We start from the raw sequence: 15,515 nt of genomic DNA, 5'->3' as shown, positions 1-15,515 counted from the left end.
AAAGGTTTTAGAAAAAAAATTTCCATGCTACTTCCGACCAATAAAATTATTCTTCCCTCAGCAATCCAAACAGCTTCAGAACAATGTAAAAAAAAAAGAATTGAAATATCACTGATCATTATTAGAATTCTCCTGAGCGACAAATAATAGGGGGGGGGGATATGGACCACAGATCATCAAAAGAAAAATTGCGGCCAACATAAAGAGATTCTACAGAAAATGATGACCATATATGACAAGGACAGTTAATCTTTAAAAGGCAGCCAGTCTCGTGGGACTCTGTATTAAAGTCAGGGATGATAGATCAAACGGCCAATTGCAGGACCCCATGAGACTCTGTTCTGTACCGTAATAGCTTCATCCACAGAATTACGGTAGCCTGATTAAGAAAGCCAATACTGGAAGAGGGGAAAAAAATCTCGGCAATCCAATACTTGGTCGTAAGTTTCTTTTGTAATAAGAAGGGAAAATGGAATTTATGATAAAGTAAATCATATTTTCGTTAATCCGTGAAGGCTGTTCTAACAAAGTTTTATTGGGGTTTCGAAAATAAAGTTATTAAAGAAAAGTCACTTATTTATCAGGTATGTTTTCAAAAACCGAAAAACCGCATATTTTGTAAATAAATAGTCTTACTAAATTACAAAAGAATTGGGAACGTAGTTCCTAATCGTAAAGAAATATTTTAGCTTCATTTTCTGAATTTTTGATCATGAATTTTATTTTTAGTTTACTAACACATCTTTAACATTAGATTGTCTTAGAAAACCATTTTGACTGCTTTTTCATTTGCAAAAAAATGTACAAATAATAACGCATAAATTATTATTTTTTTTCAAGTAAAGCAAAAATTTTTAATTGTTAATATTTACTTATAACTTGATATACAACAGTAAATTATATAAAAAATATTAAAAATTAATTAAACAAATTTCTTTACACATTATTCTTTCACAATGCAGTCATTTTGACTGCTTTTGGGCAATATATACATATACTAAGTTTCAGTCTTTTTAGTGTTAATGTAGAAATAGAAACCAGCTTAAACTTTTTAAAGTTTCATTGGCTTGAATGTCAGGCTACATCGTTTGAATACAACAATGCAGTATTTAAGCTCAGCTAGATTAAGCAACAGTTAATCATTAAACACTACTGTCAATCATTATACATTAAAATAGTTGACATTATTTGGCTGTTGAATATATTATTTTCATAGAAACTTGAACATAGATAAAAAATATATTGATAGTGATGAGGCTATAATGTAGAATTTTGCACAACACGTAAACCTTGATTATCTGAAGAAAAAAAACTTACTAGAGAAAACTTTATTTTTTCATTTGTTTATTTGTAACTTTTTTCTTTGGGTACAAGTTAAATTAATCGCTGAATGGTGATCGCAGGTTACTCATTTGGCAAAATGGTTGTTGTCTAATTTTTTGTTCAGCCTCGGTAAATTTAGGCCTTGGGATCGCTTTTTTTCTTTCTTCAACTCGAACCTTTGGGACAGTGTCAAACATTTTGGGACCCTTTTTATTTGCGATATTCACCTGGATTAGTATTGAAAACGATCCATTTTGACTGCAGGTTAGAATTTCTGATTCTCAATTAAAACAATAAAAACAAAAATATGGTTCAAATGATGAAATTATCTTTTATTCGCCTTTCAAGAAGTATTTGTGGGATCTCTCTGGTCCCATATCTCAAAAATAAACTCACCAACTTAATGCATAACAATATTAAAAGTGATAAAAAAGAATTCTAAAAAATTTTTCAAACAGCAGCGGTCGCCATAGCAACGCATGCAATGAAGACGCATGCGCACTGCTTACTATTAGTCTTGAACACAGTTGAAAAGTGTGATGACGTCCAAATAAGGTGCGCACGCCATCAAACCCAAAACAACGCCCATTTTACCAATGGGTAAAAAGATATTTTGGTTTTTGAGGTCACCCTGCAGCTCTTGGAAATCAAAGCTGCAGCCTATCTAGCTAATATGCAAATTCGGTCTTGGAATTTACTGCACTGTACTTTAGCTGTTCTCTAAAAGTTATTTCGTCATATGAAAATCTTTTCGTCTTATTAAATTTTTTTTCCAAATTTTTTATAGGGTAATAAGCTGTTTTAATAACACTTGTGAGTTATAACTGTCACTCATGGTTGATAAGATTCAATGATTTCTAGACTGCATTTTCGATAGTTTTAATTAAAATAGCTTAAGTGTCAATAAGATGAAAAGCTATAAGTTTGCGAAAATGAAAAGCAATTATGATCTGAAATTTTTATAGTATCTAAAAAAATACTCCAACTATGCCTTGTTTGGTCAAAAAAATTTTAGAATTGTTTATCGATATTATTAATTTTTATCTCGGTGAAAAAATCTAACCAAATTGGTGATTTTTTAAATAATTTCAACACTTTTAAAATAAGTAATTAAGCTATTTATTCGTTTTAATACAGACAACAACTTTCAACGAGGTAATAAAAATATCTTAAAAATCAAAGTATTGATTCGATTTTAAGGCTCCCAAAGTATGACTTTTTAATTTTCTTGTTGTAACAGCTCAAATTGGTGATTGTTTTAAAAGATGAATACTTCTATTTATAAAGTAATTAAGCTATTTGTCCGTTTTAAAGTTCAGTCAACTCATTTCATCAAGATAATTAGGCACGCAAACTGTATCGTTTTTTAATTTTTCTTGACGAAAACTTTTCTAAAAGATTATAACAAGGTAATGAAATCAAACTATTATAAATTGAGCCTGACGGAGAAAAGTAAGGAAAGAATAATCATGTTTGGATTAAAGTATGTTGGGCCTGCGACTGATGAGTAACTTAGGACCCTACTTAAACCAAATTAGCCGAAACTTACCAGTACCCAGAAATATTCAAACTTTTTTATGAAATTCAGTTATTAAACTTTTTATGATTTCAGTTCAGGTTTTTAAAAATTCAAAACATCTCAATGAAATTTTTAATTTTTGTACAAAATTAATTGACTTTAACATTAGAATACGTTTAAGTGTTCATGTCAGTAAAAACATTCTGTCGGAAATTTTTAACGTTAGCCTGTATGAAATGTTAAGTGTGGTTCTTGTTTGAATGTTACGTCATTGTTATAACTATGAAATAGAGAAATTTACAGAATTTTTTTCTCTTTCACAAAATTTGTTACATTTTAGCCAACCAAACACCCCAGAAATTAATAATTGTTTTGAAAACGGTTACAAAAAATGAGAAAAATTAAGTACTAAGAGGTTGAAGCAAAAGAATATAAAAGAATAAATAACGGAGTCAGGTAAGGGTGCGTTTGAGCGAGGAGCAGAAGAGAACAACAAGGCTAAATAAGTGTTTTTTTTTTCTTCTTCTTTTTATCAAATTTCACACTTAAAATACATAAAATTGTTTAAAATTTTAAAGAAAGATTGTGAAAAAACACACTTGAAAAAATCTAATTTTTAGAAAATTATGAAAAATAATTTTACTTTCGTAAACTTTAGAGAACCCTTGAAAAACCCTACAAAATGTTGGGGTCGGGGGCTAATAGTCCATCTCTTTTTGTGAAATTTCATCAAATTTCAAACTTAAAATACATAAATTTTTTAAAAATTCTAAAGAAAGATTGTGAAAAAATACACTTAAAAACATCTAATTTTTTTAGAAATTTAATTTCACTTTCGTAAACTTTAGGGATCCCTTGAAAAACTCTACAAAACATTGGGACCTGGGGGTAGTAGCCCCATTCCTTTAGTGAAATTTTATCAAATTTCACACTTAAAATACATAAATTTTTTAAAAATTCTAAAGAAAGATTGTGAAAAAATACACTTAAAAACATCTAATTTTTTTAGAAATTTAATTTCACTTTCGTAAACTTTAGGGATCCCTTGAAAAACTCTACAAAACATTGGGACCTGGGGGTAGTAGCCCCATTCCTTTAGTGAAATTTTATCAAATTTCACACTTAAAATACATAAATTTTTTAAAATTCTAAAGAAAGATGTTGAAAAAATGCACTTGAAAATAACTATTTTTCAGAAAATTATGAACATTTTTTTACTTTCGTAAACTTAAGAGAACTCTTTAAAAACCCTACAAAACATTGGGGTCGGGAGCTAGTAGCTCATTTCTTTTAGTGAAATTTCATCAAATTTCGCACTTAAAATACATAAATTTTTAAAAATTCTAAAGAAAGATGGTGAAAAAATGCACTTGGAAATATCTATTTTTCAGAAAATTATGAATTTTTTTTACTTTTGTAAACTTAAGAGGACCCTTGAAAAACCCTACAAAATGAGGGTATCTGGGGGTAATTTAACCCTAAGTAGGGTACTCCGAAACAAAAATAACTATCGCAAATAACCCTTTGAGAGGGACTGATATACTTACATATTTAATCACAGTCTAAGCAAAATATCAAAGCTTTAAGAAATAAAGAGCAAAATAAGGATTCCTGAAATGCTATCACCATCGATTTATTCTTGGCGAGAAATTCCATTCTTGCGTGTCAATAACGTCACATAAGGGTGTCAATCTACACAACGTGGAAAATTTATTATTCTGTCCCAAATGAGGGATCAAGCTCAAGGGGTTGACCGCACTGCCGGACCATGTGCAGCCGATAATTAACCGGTTTGCTTATTAATGAGCTACAGGATCTCGAAACAGGGGATAGCTCAGACCATTTGCGTTCACTACCTCATCATTACAATTTGCATTTATCTTGCTTGATTCATTATTCACTCGATAAACGGATAAAACTTCACGATCACAGGAAAAGATAAAATAAGTTTAAAATAGAATTAAAGCATTTTTCTAAGTTAATTTTATTAAAGTGTGCAATATTTCCCCCTTGAAACCTTATTTAGTAAAAATGAAAAATATTTTATAAATATTAATTATGCTTGCAGAGGTGTCAATTTTCCAAACTAGCTCTCAGTAATCAGAAGTACAATAACACATATATGTACAGGGATCTGTCTAAGCCGAATTTACTAGCGTTTTGCGGTACCTTCACAAATTCAACTTTAGGAAAAACGGTAGTTTCACAAAACACTTTTTCTTAAAATTTTATTTTTGTATCCTGAAAGAAACGATAAATCCATATTTTTTTGTTGATTTTTTAATATAATTTTTAATTTTCTCAAATTATGCCTAAATTTTCACAAAATATGTCTCAATTTTCACAAAATAGGTACCTCTCAGAAAAACCTAGACAGACCCTTGATGTATACAGTTAGAGTTTACAAAATTCAAATTAGCTTACTTTTAAGGTATATATACTACATAATTCATTATAGGTATTTAACATAAATAAAAGAATATATATATTTCGGTTATTTGGGACTATAAACTCGTGTAAACCCATGTATTTCTATATCTATTAGCATCCCTATAGTTATTATTCACTTAGTTAGATCGTCTTAAGTAACAACTTAAGATTAGTTATATTATTTTAATTATATTAATATAATTATATTAATTTAATATTTTATTAAAAGCATTTTTTAAAGTTAAAATTATTTAATTTTTAACGCACATTAAAAAAAAAAACTAATCTTTGATATAGCGTAAACATTTAACTTTGTTAAAAAGTAGACAAATGGAAACAAAGAAAGATTGTTGTTTAACTAACTACTAGTTACAAATTCAGAAAAATATTTTTAATGACTGCAGAAAGAATAATATATAAACAAATAAAAACTATTATAAAAGGGTAAACAATAACAATGATAATAAATTTATTAAAAACCAGTTGGAATCAGTGCAAAATTTCACAAGAAATGAGTGTTAAAAATAAAAAGGCACTAAAAACTAAATTTTAAATTTAATTAATAAAAATTTTACTGATTTTTATATTAAGCGGCAGTAGCATTTTGTTCTTATAGAGACTGGAGTTGAAGAGACTGAAGTTGAGACTATGTAAAAAATGCTTCTTTTTGAATTATAAATAAAGAATTTTTACGCAAATAGCGCATACATAGACGAAAAAAAAACAACCTTTATTTTCCAAACAAACGAAAATAAATATTTTTTTCCTTGTAGTAATTTCGAGTCGTCCTTAAGCATTTTCATTTTTAATCGCGAAAAAAAATATCAACAAACAAGTAATGATCTGCACACTAAAAGAGTTAATAAACGACTTGCTGAAAACTTGCATAATTTAATAGCGGGGAGACGACTTTTATCATTTTAAGCTGCATTGTTTAGAATGATGTGTAAATTTGCAAACCTTGCAATTCAAACTTTTTTCGATCATGAATAAATAAAGTCATAAAAATTAATCGATAATTATAAGTAATTATTTTGTTTTCATAGAAATATCTTTGGGTAATTCATTTTTACAATTGAGCGCAAAACAGTCAAGCACCCTAACAGTCAAGAAGAATGACGAAATAGGAAAAAATATTAAATGAGAAATTAAAGACTCAAACTTTTCATTGCTCTCCTGACTTGACTATTTTCTTATCTCCTTTCATATATAGAGTTTCAAAAATTTTAATCCATGAAATGAAAAGATAAAAAAAAAAGTATTCTGAGGAAGTAAGCGTTCTTTTTTTTTTTCTCATCTTTTTTTTTTTTTTTTTTGTCGACTGATTTCGTAATTTGCATCTGAGTGGTAGCGCTTCGGGCTTTCTTGCTACAAGTCCTGGGTTCGATCCTGAGACGGGACAAGGTTGGCTCAGCCTTTTATCTCTTCAGTGGTTCGGTAAAATGAGTATAAAGCATGCTTGGAAATAAAACACTGGGGGTTCCGTGTTCGGCTAACCACCCAACCGGAACGTATGCTCCTGCACCCCAAAACCCAAGGTCAAGAAAACTAAGATGGGTACAGTATGATTGGCTCTTTATGGGCAGTTGCACAACTAAATTTTATTTTAGTTTTTGTAATTTATGAAATATTTTCAGCACTAATTAGTTGGTCCACTAAATATCGAAATCTAGAGCATTCGCCTACCAATGAGGTGAACTGGGTTCGAATCTCAGCGACGGCTGGTCAATATGAATTCTACATCCAGCTTGCACCCACCACAATGCTGACGAGAAATATCCTCAGTAGTAGAATGATCATGGGTTTTCCTCACCATGTAACTCAAATACGGGTTGGTTCCACCAAAAAGTCCTCCACAAAGACAAATTTCTCCTAATATTTGATCCAGGAGTTCCCTTGCCTTCTGGATTGGGTTCAAAATTACAAGGCTGCGTAGTTGAACATTAGGAGTCGTAAACCCAAAAACTTGGGGGTCGGATGTTCAACGACGGTTATAAAATAAAAAATAAAATATCGACCTCTGGAGATATTAAGATTGCGTCTTAGCGAGAGAAAATCCAACTATCAAATCAAAAGTTATTTAGGTTATTCGTTTTATTTTGTGCACTGTATTATACTAATAAAACGAAAGACTGACCTGTGAATCCCTGTGGACACCTGCAGGCGAAAGTATTCACAGGATAGATGGGACGAAATAGGAGACTGTCAGAAGATATAAATCCAGAAGCATTTCCGAACTTCAATACAGAGAGGCATTCTTCGAAATTGACGCATGGCTCTCGGACACACAAGTTGTCATCGAATGGTAGGACCTAGAAAATAAAAGTCAGTTTGTACGTTAGGGGATCCCATGCCGTATAACGTACCAGTTTGTATTGTACGTTATATGACTTGAGATAAATAAAGTGGTAGATTCGTAAACTAAAAAAGCAATAACAAAATAATTCATTTTAAATATGCATTCACAATTAAACTCAAAAGGACAAAAAATTAATCACTGATGGGAGATCATGAAAAAGAATAATTTATTAAAGTGTAAAATTCCCACTCTCAACTTTAAAAAAAAAGAGCTTCGAATATTAGGGGGATTTCCACAAGTTTCCTTTCGTATCGTAAGACAAAATTTAATAACAAGTGGTAATACTTTGAAATAGTTCAAAATGTGATCGTAAATGGACAAAAAACGTGCGAAAATGAAATTACTTCTTTGAGGGATGATATCCCATAATGTCGGTGTTATTTTTATTGAATCTTGTTAAATAGTACTAAACTAAGTGATAGGTTTATGGAAAATGCCTTATAATTTATAGTTTCCTTTAAAAAAAATACAAAAATTACCTAGAAAACTGCTAGAATTATTATTATTTTTTTTAAATATTCAAGATATTTAAATCAGAATGGTTTCCTTAGTTACTAAATACGTTTCACTATATAATTATTAAAAAAAAATTTACATATTTTTAACACGTACGCAGTATAAAAGAACTGCTTGAAATATCCATATTTTGCGCAATTTTTGCATTGAATTTCTTTTGAAATTCAAAAATGCTAATTTTATTATTAATTAAAAATTTCTCATTTTTTAAAAAATTTTATTGGATATTTTTTAAAAAAATATCCAATAATTTATATTGGTAGAATTTTCCTTAAACTTCTTTTATATTCTTTAAACTTCTTTTATATTTACGAATTCTTTTATATTTAATGCATAATTATTTTGTGTTGTCTTTAAAACTAAAATTATCATTGCATTTAGACTTATTGTCAATTATTGTATGAATATGTTTATTAGTACTTATTCTGATGTTCCAAGACTCTATGCTTTAGAATACTATTTAAGAATTTATACCTTTTTACTTTTTAGAACTTATTTGGTTCAGAACTTGTTATTTCGAAAATTCACGACTCGAAATTTATTTAGCTTCCTGATTATTCCGATGCTCCAAGACTCTACGTTTTAGAATACTATTTATGAATTTATCTTTTTTACTTTTTAGAACATATTTGGTTCAGAACTTGTTATCTAGAAAACTAACTGTCTCAAAATTTTTCAACGTCCTGTTTATTCTCATGCTCCAAGACTCTACTTTTTAGAATACTATTTAGGAATTTATCTTTTTTACTTTTTGGAACATATTTTGTTCAGAACTTGTTAACTCGATAACTCACTCTCTCGAAATTTACATAACGTCCTGTTTGTTCTGGTGTTCCAAAACTCTATATTTTAGAATACAATTTAAGAATTTATCTTTTTTACTTTTTAGAACATATTTGGTTCAGAACTTGTTTTCTCGAAAATTCCTGTCTCGAAATTTTTTAGCGTCCCTTTAACATTGAGATATCAAGAGTATACTGTATTTATTGAGAGGGAAATAAAAAATAAAAAAAAACGGAAAGTGCTTTAACTCAATGCAAGTAACATTCGAAATTGAAAAAAATTAATAATAAAAAATTAAGAAACTATTATAACGAGAAAAACGAAATGAACTTACCTGAACATTGGCCAATCGAGCCAAAATGGCTCGATTCAGATACACCCTTTCCTGAAGATAGTGGGGGGAGTAATACTCATCCGGGTCTCGAGAATCAGGTCGGTGAACAGAAAAACTGACATTCAGTATCTTTGCTTCCACATCTGTATCATCCTATTCAAAGGTAAAAAAAAAATTACGAATTTATGAGCATCGTAAAAATTAACTAAGAACTCAAATTGAAAAAATTTTTGATTAAATTTTCTATACACAGTTTGAGATTTAAGTCTACAGGATTGGAAGTATTATTAAAATAAATGATTATTCAAAATCAGTGATAATTTTTTCGCTACTCAATTATTTAAAGCTCGCATAAGTCAAATAAATAAAATATTAGGGTGTGTAAATATTCAATATGGTGCAAGATACGTATGTAAATAATTCGAAACCAGGAAAGTCAGACAACAAAAATTGAGATCCATCAAGTCCAACATCCTTCAACGTGTCTGCCCACATGTTCTGGCAAGGAAAAAGTAATGAACCATGCATTTCAATGAACTATTAACATTACAGTGATCAATGAGTGCTACCATTAACCAGCCGATTCACTTGCCTTTTAAATTATGATTAATAATTAATTAATAATTAATTAATAAATAAGATTATCATTAATTAATAAGTGTTTAAAATTTAGGAAAAGGACTATTTATGTGAACAATAATTTTGGTTACAATTATACATCCTTGCGTCTGAATGACGAGAATAACTGTACCTGGCAAGAATTGGGCATGACACAATTAAAAAAAAAAAAGTCAAAATTTCAGGTGGTTATTTCAATATTTAATGTCAATAGAATCCATTCGCTTTATAATCTTGATACTAAAATTAACTGCTTACAAAATTATATTTATGTTTCATACTCTGTCTTTAACTTATATAAGTCGGAACAAAAAGTAGGTTTTTCGAAAATTAACATAGGAAACGGCTTCGATAGAAAATAGTGGCTTTTAATTTAAATTGATGTTTTTTATTTATTCATAAAGAATATAAGTTACGTAACTTTTAGTTGTTAACCATGTACTGACACCGATAGGCTCTGATCTGGAATTCATCTGTACTGATGATCCGGAAACAAATATCATCAGTGACCAATTTCGGCTGCTTGCGAATTGAAAAAAATCAGGTCGTGTTGAAGGGAAAAATTCCCCAAAACTACGACTTTAGCAGTGCTGTAGTCTTAAAATGAGGAACTAATGACGCCATTGACTTATCATAAATTTTATGACGTGTCTATTCTTAAAATGAAACATAAGTCGAATTATGGTAAAATTATTTGTGAGAGATTCGTTTTGATGACAGTTAAATTATAAAGGATCCATTAACAGATCTAAATTTTGAATGAAGGCACCATTCCTTTGCCTGGAAGCTGGTATAGTGTGGTGTTGAAATACTAAAAATAGCTAAACTAAAATAGGGATTTTTCGAAAGCGGTAAGCAAAAAATAATTACGTTTCTATTATATTCATTTAAAAAGATGCAACACATACATATATTTTCATATAAAAGAGATTCTTCAATAAGTACTGTTATGTGTCTACATTTCTCCCGGATAACACTCGATTTCCTGGTTACATTCCGGAAAATAGAAGAACACAATTGTTACTTTTCATATTCCATTTAATATTTTACTTTTATTCCTATTGAAACAAACATTCGAAAACAAACACGATAAAAAATATTCCTTTGACTCGAATGAAGAAGGAAAAATCACCGTATCTCGATTGTAGAATGCATGTTCCAAGAATGCATTTATATACCAACCTTTCAAAAAACTAATAAAAACAAAAGACGGTTATGGAGATGCGTTCAGTGTTACTGCATATCACACATACTCAGATGATGAGGAAAAGATTATAGAAAAGGAGGAAAAAATTGATGAAAGGCGAAAAAGTGATTGTGCGAAGCTAAAAAGGAATGTTTCGGTGATAAATCTACAGAAAGTGACAGGGATGGAACGATGGAGACACTTCAAACGATAAAAACCCGCCCCAGTTAGTTTGATGACACTTTGATGGTTCGTTTTTGGAACAAGTTCAAAAGGAGAGGATACAGATGGGGGGGAAAAAACAAAATGGCGACAAATCAATCATACTCCGAACAAGTGACACAAAATATAAGTATTTCTTTGGGCGACAAAAGAAGACGATTTTGACATTCTGCTACTTAAATCGTTTTCAAAATCACATATTCCTTTTGAGTTTTATTCGAATTGCAAAACTTATAAGCCAATGTGACGAAAGCAATAGTTTTCGTTATTTTCCTTTTTTATTTATTTATTTTAATGTTCAATGATGAGTAAAAAATCAGTTGGATAAAAGAGAAACGTTTTAAAATCATAAGATCAAATTGAAAATAGTTCTAAAATATTTGTGTTAAGGCAGATGAAGGCGTTCCAAAAACATTTTTTCAAGGGGACTAAAATAACTACAATAATTTACTAAATAATTTGCAATGCATGCAGTAAATATTTTCTACTATTTACATTATTTTGTTTTGTTGCACAAAAATTATAACTTGAAATTCCAAAGGTGGGTAGAAAAATTTATATTTAGTACAACGGAACAAATCAATAACATTCGATAATTAGTTCGAGAATCATTAACTGTCAACTTGCAATAAAAATTCATATCTGGACCACTCTGCAAACCGCAGAAATGCAATTACAGAGTTTAAATTTGAAGCATGAGGGTCATTATTTTTTATTAACTTAACACAAGTTTGTTTTATTTTCATAATTCCAGATATGTTCGAAAGTTATTGCAATTTTAAGTACTTTTTTCCTAATTTACTTTGCTTTAAATAATGAGTATTAATCTGTTGTTGTAGGTAAACTTGTTGCTCCCTCTCTCGAGATTTTTACTTATAAGCTTGCACTCGAGTTTATGTCAAAAGGAAGAAACAACTGAGAGATAGAGAAAAAAATAGGTGTTACAAGATATAAATCATGACATTTCTAAAATTTTTAAAATATAAAATATTTAATTCAAAAGTGGTAAAAATAGCCTCCTATTTGAACCATCATAAGGATATAAATCTTAGTAATGAGTAAAATTATTACTCATTTATTTCTTCTTCATGTGTCATACATTCTGTATTCCTCAATTAAAACTATTAGGGAGATTTCGCAAATTTTAGTTAGCCTCGTAAATTTACTGACGCATGCGCACTAGAAGCTCTGATGAAATGCGCATGTACCTCTGAAAAAAGTCAAGCTTTCGTAGGTGAAAATAAGAGATTTTGCAAAAATTCGTAAGTTAACCCTCCGCTGCTGAAATATCATTTTAACTTCAAACATAAAATAAAAACAAACATTTACAATGTATGTAGACCATTTCTTTAAAGCTGTGGTATACGATTCAAGATGCTTTGCTTTATTTAAAACTGCGGATCTGTGAGCAAAAATATTAGGTAGATTAAAGATTTTAATGAATTCAGCAATAAAGAATACAGCATATAATTATTATTAATATTTAAAAAAGTTTAATTAAACTTTTATTGATTATTTAACTTCTTTCAACTAAATTGTACAGTTAAAATAAATATAATTTTGAAAAAGCGAAAATAATTAGACAACCATAATGTTAAACAAAAACCAATAAAATTATTTTTTTATCGAATGAATTTATGATTGTAAGATCACGCGGTTTGTTTCTAAATTTCATCAATACATTTCTTGAAATTCACATTCCCTGTCCATGTTTCTAGTTCGAAGGTAGGCTTAAATAGAAAACAATATTTAACAGCTATAAACAGCATGCGTGTAGCTTTGTCTTAGAAGTGTAAATCACGCCAACATAACGTAAAGATACGTAGCACCTAAAGTAAAAGTGAGCATGCGCTGTTGCCTCCACCTTACGTTCGGAAGCATGCGCAGTTGCTTCCACCTTACGTGCGGGAGCATGCGCAGTTGCTTACATCTCACGTACGGGAACATATGGAAGCCGGCCTAAAAGTGCGAAATCTCCCTATTTTTTCAATTTAAGTTGATCATTTTTAAAATCAAGGCACTTTTTCATTTCGTTTCGATTAATAGATTAAAAAATGTTCAAGCATAATAAATATATAATTTATAAAATTATAAATGCGAAGTAATCACAGAAGTTGGTGAGCGCTTTGAGTAACGGAAGCAAGTCCTATAAATGAATTTAATTTGAGAGGAAAATAACTAGAATTTAATTTTTTTTATACTGATCATAATTTTATAAAAAAAGAGCTTTATTATATTTTAAAATCTAGGTGCCCTGCTCTCCCTCGGAAATCTATCTGAGAACGCTACTGGACTGCTAGCTCTTATTTATAGATTTATTGTCATCTTTTTGGTGTTCAATTGCGTTTTAATGCGCGATTGGAAATAAAAAAAAATCTTAAAATCAATTAAAAGTGTCTTTTTCAAATATTTTAAAATTTTAATTGATTTGAGTTAAACACTACATATTTCCTCAAACAAACAATATTACAATAAACTACAGTACTATCATTGTCAATTAATAACAATTAAGGAAAATAAAAGAAACATTTCAAGAACTTTAAGCGCAGCCTAACACGTAATTAAACTCTTCAGAAACAAAGCGTTCCAGAAATCGAAAATATGAAAATTATTCGAAAGGTGTGGTTGAAAGCTCCCCATTCAATCTATCTAAAGAACGCTAAAATAAATCTGACTTCCATTAAATCCAAAATGCAAGGGAATATCGATATGGATATTCTTAATTGCACTCAGAAGACCAGATCCTTAATATCTATTTCAATTAAGAATTAGAAAATATCTGCATTCGGCTCAAGGGGCATTCCATCTAAATTATTAACATTCGGAATTTTCTGGAATAATTGTCCTCGGGGTGTGTTCCCAAAATATGAGATAGTTATCTAAGAGCTTACCCAGAGCAGTGTTGAGTGTGATTACGAACGAAAATGTTCGATTCCAAATTATCTTTTCTCGTTAGAGAAGTAAAAAATTCATCAGGAAAAACTTCGAATTTCATACGTAAGGGAGTTATTACTCATGTGTGGAATTAAAATGGAAAAAAATATATATAATGCGAAGAAAGAAAAAAAAATAAAGAATGTATACCTTCAGGTTCTAGATGGAAAAAGAATTTAAATATTTTCTCTGTGTTGTTAAGCTTTAAAAAAAACTTGAGAATATAAAAATTAAACATTCAAACACAATAAAAACTTCATGAATAATGCTAAAAAAATGAATTTGTTGCATAATTCTAGGAAGGCAAAGTTAAAACCCCAAAGAAAAATAAGCCGTAAGAAAATTGCATTGCACCTTATTTTTGATGATTAAAAACAGATAAATGGCCGAAACAGACCAAAATTTCCATTTCAAATTGCTTATTAACGCTTTCGTGTGTGTCAAGGTGAAAAATTGCTATCAAAATTTAAAACACTTTTCGGTTAGCTAGAGCAATTAAATCTCTAATGGAGCTTGTACCTGATAACATAGCAGTTTCAAATCGTTTATGGAACACTAAACATTTATCACAATATTTCCACAAATGGGAATTTCCCATCAATCAAATTTTTGACCACTTTTCGACAAGATAAAAGCACTTAAACTCGCTTCTAAAAGACATGACAAACTTTGGCACTTAGAACTCTGTTCTGAATGACATCATACGTTTTCTGATCGCTACAAGGAAAATTAATAGTCATATTATCGATAAGATGTATTAGTTATTCATCAAAATGTCGACTCTCAGAAGAAGCTAGATTGCTTAGGTTTTAATTGCAACTGCTGGTTAAAAATGCTAGCCTCAGTCGCTTACTAATCAATACAAGCAAATCAAAGGGAAGTTATAAAGTCAACTAAATTTTGATCTATTAACAGAGCAATCAAATATGAATCAGAGCTAAAGGCGTCAAATCTCTCTCTCCATAAATATATAAACAATAAAAATATTTACATAATTGCCACAGCACAACACTAAATGTTGAAAATGAAGTCAAAATTCCATGCATGCTAAGGAAAGGAAATTCATACGTAAACTCGGAAAGAAGCATTATCAAAATCAGACGATTAAGTATCGAGGAAGGCAGTATTTTTTTTCTCAGTGAAATATTAATTTGTAACCTCTAATGTGCATCTAATTTTGATTTCAGACAAGGATTTTAAAAATATTGGAGTGTTTCATAATGAGAGCACTTAATATATATTTCTAGAACCCTCATCGAAAATGGAACAAAAAAGCTACATGCATTGGGAG

At 29.8% G+C, this 15,515-nt stretch overlaps 1 protein-coding gene across 2 annotated transcripts in view; it reads right to left on the bottom strand.

The window, feature by feature from the left end:
- The window catches only part of stan (Protocadherin-like wing polarity protein stan), a 420,791-nt gene that overhangs the window by 158,474 nt on the left and 246,802 nt on the right, over positions 1-15,515 (bottom strand). For both annotated transcript variants that reach the window (XM_043041038.3, XM_043041047.3), the window contains exons 3-4: positions 9,265-9,417; positions 7,410-7,584 (exon numbers count right to left, since the gene is read on the bottom strand). In XM_043041038.3, coding sequence (XP_042896972.2) covers positions 7,410-7,584; positions 9,265-9,417 — 328 coding nt within the window. The remainder of the gene's footprint in view (positions 1-7,409; positions 7,585-9,264; positions 9,418-15,515) is intronic.

Source organism: Parasteatoda tepidariorum, chromosome 10, assembly GCF_982258835.1.
Source record: "Parasteatoda tepidariorum strain Cologne lab strain chromosome 10, Ptep-v5.0, whole genome shotgun sequence".
Taxonomy (NCBI): Eukaryota; Metazoa; Arthropoda; class Arachnida; order Araneae; family Theridiidae; genus Parasteatoda; species Parasteatoda tepidariorum.
The sequence above is the reverse complement of the archived record's forward strand: the minus strand, read 5'-3'. Positions and strand labels throughout refer to the sequence as shown.